The 8,370-nt window shown below is 30.8% G+C and overlaps 1 protein-coding gene across 1 annotated transcript; it reads left to right on the top strand.

Moving 5' to 3' along the window:
* The first annotated feature begins 2,550 nt into the window (after window positions 1-2,550).
* Window positions 2,551-4,142, top strand: LOC145037160 (transcription factor MYB16-like). The gene is made up of 3 exons (XM_078985751.1): window positions 2,551-2,796; window positions 2,891-3,020; window positions 3,103-4,142. The coding sequence occupies exons 1-3, from the start codon at window positions 2,664-2,666 to the stop codon at window positions 3,953-3,955; spliced, it is 1,116 nt and encodes a 371-aa protein (XP_078841877.1). The 5' UTR covers window positions 2,551-2,663; the 3' UTR covers window positions 3,956-4,142.
* Window positions 4,143-8,370: the final 4,228 nt, after the last annotated feature.

Raw genomic sequence — 8,370 nt, 5'->3', positions numbered from 1 at the left:
ATTGATGCTCACTTCTGAGATCGTCAATCAAGTGATATAAGCATTAAAGCTTACAGTGTTATAATTAATTTCTTGAAGGACTACATTATTCAGTTCTGCAGGACCGACATTGAATTTGGTCACCTGTTTGGAACCGAGAGGATCTTACCAAAAATCACTACTGAACTCCCTGAAGCACAGATCCTGGCACAAGGCCCCATTAAAGAACCGGAACTCGACTATGTCTATCTCAAAAAAAAAAAAAAAAAAAAAAAGACTAACCGAAACGAATTATTTAGATTTCTTGACAAACATCTTGTTTTGACAAAAATCCTTCAAATGTTCATTGCCAATGCTGCAGAAAGTGATTCTCCTGAGAATGTCAATAAGAAGTTCATTGAACATCTCTAATGGTATTTGGAAGTCCGAAGCTAGCTACAAAGTGCCTATCTCTTTGTGTTTAATGCTCCATTTTGTTTAGTACTTGGTTAATTATACAGTTAATAGGAAAAACTCGAGTAAATAATGTATATCAACTTTTCTAACTTATTAGATTTACATTCTTCATGCAAGTCATGTATTTTGTCTTATAGTGTCTCCTTTCCTATTTAAGGAGATGAGTTTTCCCTGCATTGTAACCCTTTTAAATCAATATTCTCCTTCACATCAAATACTAAGTATCTTGCAAGTCAAATCATTTTCTTCATCATTCTCATTGTTCGGAAGTTATCTTTACTTTGTTTATACTCATTTTATCTTACTTAAATATTTTGTTGAATACTTTGTTGATCTATATACTTCAAGACATGACTGGTTTACTAGACTTGACTTGACTCTTTATATTAGAAGTAGACATTGATCTTAAGTTAATTCAATGTTTGAGTTTTCAAACCTTGTCCGCACACTAAGTCTTGTACTTTCATTGGGGGAAAATAATAGAAAATACTCCTACAGAGGTCACAATCCAAAAAAATTTATCACACTTAAGAACACTTAACTTAAAACTCCTCATGGGATTTCTGACCCTTATAGTTTTAAAATGCATCTTAATGGGGTTGGTATCCACAACATTTTAGGACTCCTTTCTTGTCGATGTACGATTTAGAGGTGTGTATGTTTCATCCGAGGTGTCCGTGTGGGATTAATTTTAAAGACTCATGACCTCCACGGTGAGTTCCGTTTTTGTGTGATCCAAAGTGATGAATCTTGTGGTACTTGCTCTTGAGGACGTAACACAACCCATCTAATAGAGAAAGTATCAGAAAAGTCTCAATATTTTCCGAAAAGTTTCACTTTAGTCGAAAAAGAAAATTTAACATAAAAAGTCTTTTTTTTTTTAACAAGAAATGACATATTATCGTATAAAATCAAATAATTTAGATTTTTATGTTAAAAACATTAGGAGTAAAGTGAAACTTTTTCAAAAATATTGAGAATTTTTAATCTAATTATATTATAATTTTATCATTTTTTTAAATGATTACAAATTATTCATTTCAATTCTTTGTTTTCCAGGTAAAACGCCAAAGTGGTGTTGGATAATAAGTTGACTTGACTTTTTGTACTTCTAGAGTTTCAGAAATAATCTCCTTTTTGGAATGTTTACTCCTAAACTTTTGGATATCTTTGATGATATTGTTAGTTCTAGTATTTTTGTGATTTCAGATAGGTGCGAAAAAGCTAAGACTCATCGGGTTGGTTGACTTCATGATCCCAACTTAAATTGCATCTATATGGAATGTTTTCCTAACATGTGGTTAGTTTTAATATTATTTCTGCCGTTTCAAAAATAATAATAATAAATTAATAATAATATTAATAAACAAACAAACAAACCTTGTCGTCCTCTATTTTTATTCGTATATACATTCTTTCTTTTCCATTTCCCAAACGATCAGGTTGCATTGATGTTTAAAAATCAACTCATCCCACATTATTATTAATTGGAACAAACCAAATAGATATTTTCTGTAAGTTTAAAGGAACCTAGTAGGAATACTAAAGAGTATTTTCTTAGGGTTTTTCCGAATATTTACACATTGTTTATAAAAATCCTTCTTAAAATTGGTTCCTTCAAGAACCTTTGTGACCGGTTCTGAAACCGCTTCCAACATTGACGTTTGTTATTCTAAAACACCTAAATTTTTCTGGAAAAAAAGTTGCAAGAAGTTAGTGGAAATTACAACAAAGACATTTTGCAAATAGGTTACTAGTATATTGAAGAAAGGGACCCATTTTTTGTCGTAACCATTAATTCTATGAAAGCTACAAAATTCCACTCATCAACGAGTTAATTTCCCTTTACCATTGATTCTCATTCCGGTTTCATGAAAAGTTCAAATAATATTCTAAATTATATTTACGTATTTTGAATCATACTGATTTTATAACTTAGTTTACAAAAATTATACTCATACATAACATATATTAATAAACCCTTGTCAAAGATATATAACTTGTATCGCTTAAACTGATTTATACTTATTATATTAGTAATCGATTTTATTGTACTAGCCTTTAAGAACATGTAGAGGGGTACACTAGGCATGTGTAGTTGCCACTATAAAATGGGAAATATCAAAAACCTTATTATTTTGTTTCATCCTTCGAACTTCAAAACCAAGCCAAGATATCTCCGGCAACGGAGGTGGTTTTCCGACATATAAAGTAAGTATAGATATTAAATGGGACGATCTCCCTGCTGCGATAAGGTAGGATTGAAGAAAGGACCATGGACTCCCGAAGAAGATCAGAAGCTTTTAGCTTACATCGAAGAACATGGCCATGGAAGTTGGCGTGCTTTGCCTTCAAAAGCTGGTTTCACATCTTTTACTTACAAATTAATCATGAGAACAGATTTCTTTTAATTTATACTACACGAATTACTGATTAAAAAACACAAATTAAACAGGACTTCAAAGATGCGGGAAAAGTTGCAGGTTGCGATGGACAAATTATCTTAGACCTGATATCAAGAGAGGCAAATTTAGTCTTCAAGAAGAACAAACGATCATCCAACTTCATGCGCTTTTGGGTAACAGGTACTTTTATCGTCTAAAGTGTTATCTCATTATGATGTGTTATACGATAATATAGATCTAATTTGTTTAGGTTTATGATTAGGTGGTCAGCCATTGCAACTCATTTGCCAAAAAGAACAGATAACGAGATCAAGAACTACTGGAATACTCATCTGAAAAAGAGGTTGACGAAAATGGGGATAGATCCAGTGAGCCACAAGCCAAAAAACGATACCCTTTTATGTACTGATGGACAATCGAAGAGTGTGGCTAACTTAAGCCACATGGCTCAATGGGAGAGTGCTCGGCTCGAGGCTGAAGCCAGATTAGTCAAACAATCTAAGCTTCGATGCCCAGTTGAAAATCAAGTTGGATCAGTTGATGCATCCATGGCGTCTGTTAAGTTATTGGCAACCACCGCCGGGGAACCCACAAGGTGTCTGGATATACTCAAGGCGTGGGATAGAGTTTGGGGTGGCAAGCAGAATGACGACGGCGTTAATGGGAACGGGGATATGGAATCACCGACTTCGACTCTTTCCACCACCGGCGTCGGAGAGAGTTCTACTAACTTTTTCGAGTTTGTTGGTGGCAATTCATCGGGATCTTGCGATGATGGAGCCACCGGAGAAGATGGTGAAGAGGAGTGGGAGTACAAGGACGAAAACGACATGGAGAATTCAATTCCATTAACTTCTGGGTTCAGTGGAGTAACCATGGCGTCCGACAACAATAGCGAGCACGTCCCTGGTGGCAATTTCTTAGAGAGTTTTACAGATCTTTTATTGAGCAGCTCCGGCGGAAGTAATCGGAATTTACAAGGTGGTGGTGATTCCGGCGATGTCGAACCTAATGGAGTCAACAACAGTAATTACTACGAGGATAATAGTAAGAATTACTGGAATAACATTCTTAATTTGGTGAATTCTTCACTACAAGATCCACCTTTGTTTTAGAAACCCATCTCTCACTCGAATTTTTGTTCATTTTTTTCGACCAAATGATGTCCTTGAAATGCTTGCATGTGTACGTTGTAAGAATATGTTGATTCCTAGGGTTAATGTCTAGGGTTTTTGATTTTTTCGATTTCCAATAAAATTGTGTAATAATTCAAACTACTAAAAGTGTACGGCTTGAACTTCATGTTCTTCGTTATCTTATAATGATATCAACCTTTTGGAAAAGAAAATGAAACTTACTAATCTAGTCCAAGATGGTGTTCGACTTTGATTTTAATTGTACTTGTACTTCTTTTCCTATCCTTTCACATGCATTGCTTTTCAATAGCAGGTTGCATTAAAGTATGCTTGGCCAGGGAGAAAACACAAGGACCTTTGGATATATTCATACAATTAATTTGTTTAATACAATTGACAGAATATAATTGGTAACATTTATACAACCTAAAAAAATAGTAATAATATTAAGTACGTACATAACAATATATTTATACTAATTAGTTGTGAGATCCATATAATACGTTGATTAATTTAAAAAAAAAAAGTTCAATATAAAAGTTAAATTTAGTTAAATATTTAAAATAAAATAAAAAACGACTAATCACCTTTAATTAGAGAATTTTAAAATTAAAATATAAGTTTTTAATGACTTGATATTTATTTATTACTACATTTATTACAATTATAACTTTAAGATATTATGTGGAATTCAATAAAATTAAAAAATTCATAAAAATACATGTAAAAAAATTAATTCAAAATAACCAAAAAATAACATTGATCAAATTGAATAAAAGTTTAATATTTGTCAAAAAAAAATTCATTTGTTAGAGTATATATATATATATATATATATATATATATATATATATATATATATATATATATATATATATATATATATATATATATATATATATATATATATATATTGTGATAGTTTTATTTTGTTAATTATAAGTGATAGGAACGTATGTAAGTTTTAGCATATTCATAGTATGTACTATGCATTTTTTTTTCTTACATCAACATTTTAATTGATGGTTAATCTGCCACGTAATATATAATATATTTGATTGTCACTTTTTTGTTGTTCTCTTTTTTTTTTTAATTTGATTTTCTACGTTTTTTTATAGAACACCATCACAATGAAAATGAAAGTGTATTCTCACTATATCTATTAACGATATTTAAGTAATATTATTATTTTCTTAAATTAAATTATAGATACCCTTAAAAAGTTAATTGATTGTTATATATTGGGAAGGGTTATTTGGAAAACAATAAAACCTTAAAAATCATAAAAAAAAAAAATAAAATACTTAGAGATTACAAAAAAAAAAAAATTAAAATTTTTTTATAAAAAAATCACAGGTTTTTTAATAAATTCGCTGAAAAAAAAAGTCAGTTTTTTTTAATTCAAAAAAAAATCAGCGAATTTATTTAAAAGCCTGCGATTGTTTCATAAAAAAATAAAATTTGCGATCTCTAAATAATTTTTTATGCATTTTTATGATTTTTATGATTTTTTTTTCCATAAAACCTAAACCGTTATATATATATATATATATATATATATATATATATATATATATATATATATATATATATATATATATATATATATATAAACTTTTGTTATAGAGCTGAGCTACAAACATTTTTGTTTTGTCTGAATGTATATATAATAGAGATTTACTTATAAGATGATAAAATAGTAATGATGAAAACAAATAGTGAGAGAATTATTTAGAAGTGCATTTATGTTTGGATGGGATAGCAGACATTTATTGCTGTTAGTTTCACGTCATAATCTAGATAATGAATAAAAATGCAAACAAATACATCTGTTATTTTTAAAATTTTAAAATTGCTATTTTTATTTATTTATTATCTAATTACTGGCTCTATTTATTAATTATATTTTATATTAACTTGTATCTAAAAAGTTCTTGTACACATAAAATTCATAAGTACATGTTTCTAAAGCCCTAACGCTTCGGTCATTCTAAAGCCCTAACGCTTCGGTCATTCTAAAGTATACATGCAAGAGTCATTCTAAAGCCCTAACGATTCGGTCTCAAACGCCAACCATTGCTTGCTTTCTGTTGACCAATCATGTTTTTCGCTTCTCGTCTTACTTTAATATTTGATGACAATTCTGTTATGCGACACTATTATAGGCCGAAACAGAAGGATGTATGATGACAATGGAGATTAGGGAGGCACCAAATTTATATCGGTAATCCGCATCAACAAAGTATTGGTAGTGATAGATTGTAATCGAATGACAAGAGTCTTGATGATATATTAGTTAATGTGTATAAATTACCAATTTTCTTGATACGATGAGCGGGATGATCTTTGGCAATTATGTGAACGTCATGGTGTAATTGATGATGCGTATATTGCTAGAAAGTTGTCGAAAAATGGAAGGAGATTTGCTTTCGTTTAATCAAAAGAGTATAAACATGTAGTGGAAGACCTTAACAGGGTATGGATAGGAAATTACCGTGTATATTCTTCGTGGGCTAGATTCAACAGAATAGATCAAGGGAAACATGATCAAGAACCTCAACTAAACTCACAAGTTCCAAGGAGGCAAGGACAAGTAATGGTGCTTCTTTCAAATCAAGTTGCACCGAAAAGTTTTTTTTAATTGTGCATGATTCAAAATTGCTTCTTCTTAGAAAGGTTTGAGATATATCTAGCTATCATCGAAATTTTGTACAAATTTTTTTATAATGAAGGATTTCATAATCCTAATATTGCTTATATGGGTGGTGATTGGGTAATAATATTGCTTATATGGGTGGTGATTAGGTAAATGTAATAAGTTCAAACAATGTGATTATATGAAGGGTGTATTTTGCCGAATTAAAACATATACATAAACTTGTGTCACATGTTGGGAAATTTTCTTTGAAAACCCTGTGGGAGCTGGGTTTGGTTTTTAAAAGAGTCCGAACCCGGGATGTTCGTTGAAATAAGCGAGTAGGTTTCTATTTATTCATTTGCCGTTTCCAAAAAAAATAGATACATAAAAACTTTAAATTGCATTATATTCGGAGGTGAAGCCACTTACAAGCAAGGTGGGTCCTAGGACCATCTAATTTTTTAATTTATATAACATTTGAATAGAAAAAGAATATGAATTACATTAAAAATAATTAGGTCCTATCAATAATATTTGCCTAAATAAGAAAACAAATAAATAAATAGATAATGGAAAACTGATACTTACATTTCAAAGCAAATAGTTAATACTTTCAAAACCTATCAGATATCGGAGATAAAAAGAAAGTTAAAATTGTTTGATGTTATAAAAATAAATTATAAATGATTATTAGGAAATTAAAAAAACAAAACAAAACAAAAACAAAAACAAATCTTCTCATATTATTAGTCGTACAAAATGGTTGTTGCGAATGAACGTTTTAAAAAAAAAGAGACTCGATCGTACAAAGTAGTTATTTTTTATTGCAAAAATCAGGTTTTTGTATTAAGTAGATTGATTTACCAGTTTTTAACTATTTTATTGATCCAGTTGAACCCGAGTTCTTACAAACCGGTTGTTTTTTTGTTGGTTCGACTCGACCCAATCTATCATATATAGAATTGACTTTTTGGTTTTTTCGTGTTCACTTAACTAGGAACCACGTATTATTCTTTTCTAGTTTCGCCACTGATTATATGGTGATATGGGTTGATGTCTTTGGATTACCTCTTTGTACTTGGATTTCGTTGATTTTTAGTAGGCGTGTTCCTCGTACTTCAAACGGATGCACCTAATAGAAAAAACCAAAAAATAAAATAAAATAAAATTTACACTGTGTGCCGGAAATTAAGCAGTAGCCCGGCATCCCAAATGCCCCACTAAGGTCCGCCTCTGAGAAGGTGGCTACTATGTTTTGATGATGATGAATACGAAGCAGGGTTTTGAAGGATAATTATAAAAAAAGAAAAATATATCAAAGATAAATGCCATGGTTCATGTTGATACTGATGGAGTTAAATATTTTGTTTTGGTTTAAGTTGGTATCCAACAATTAATCATAGTAAATTCCAAGATGGGAATGCGACTGATGGTTCATCTGTATCTCAACAATCTATTTCAGATGATGATATGCATGATGTGAAGTAAATAAACTCGCGTTGAAATGAATAATGTTCACTTAAATGTTAATCATTCTTTAGATCGAGTGGAATGTATCAGGTCTAAAGTGGTTAATACACAAAATGAAGAGATGGAAAGAGATGATCAGGTGGAAGGGATTATTGAACACAAATAATGAGAAGTGGGGAAATTACCGCCTTCTGGTGGAATAAATGGTGATAGTCCTTCTCTATCCAAACCATCGAGGTTTAGTAAAGTGATTTATAATGACTCTAATACGATTTCAGCATGTGTT

Source organism: Lactuca saligna, chromosome 3 (assembly GCF_052625555.1).
Source record: "Lactuca saligna cultivar CGN05327 chromosome 3, ASM5262555v1, whole genome shotgun sequence".
NCBI classification, from domain to species: domain Eukaryota; kingdom Viridiplantae; phylum Streptophyta; class Magnoliopsida; order Asterales; family Asteraceae; genus Lactuca; species Lactuca saligna.
This window is presented reverse-complemented; position numbering and strand designations above follow the sequence as displayed.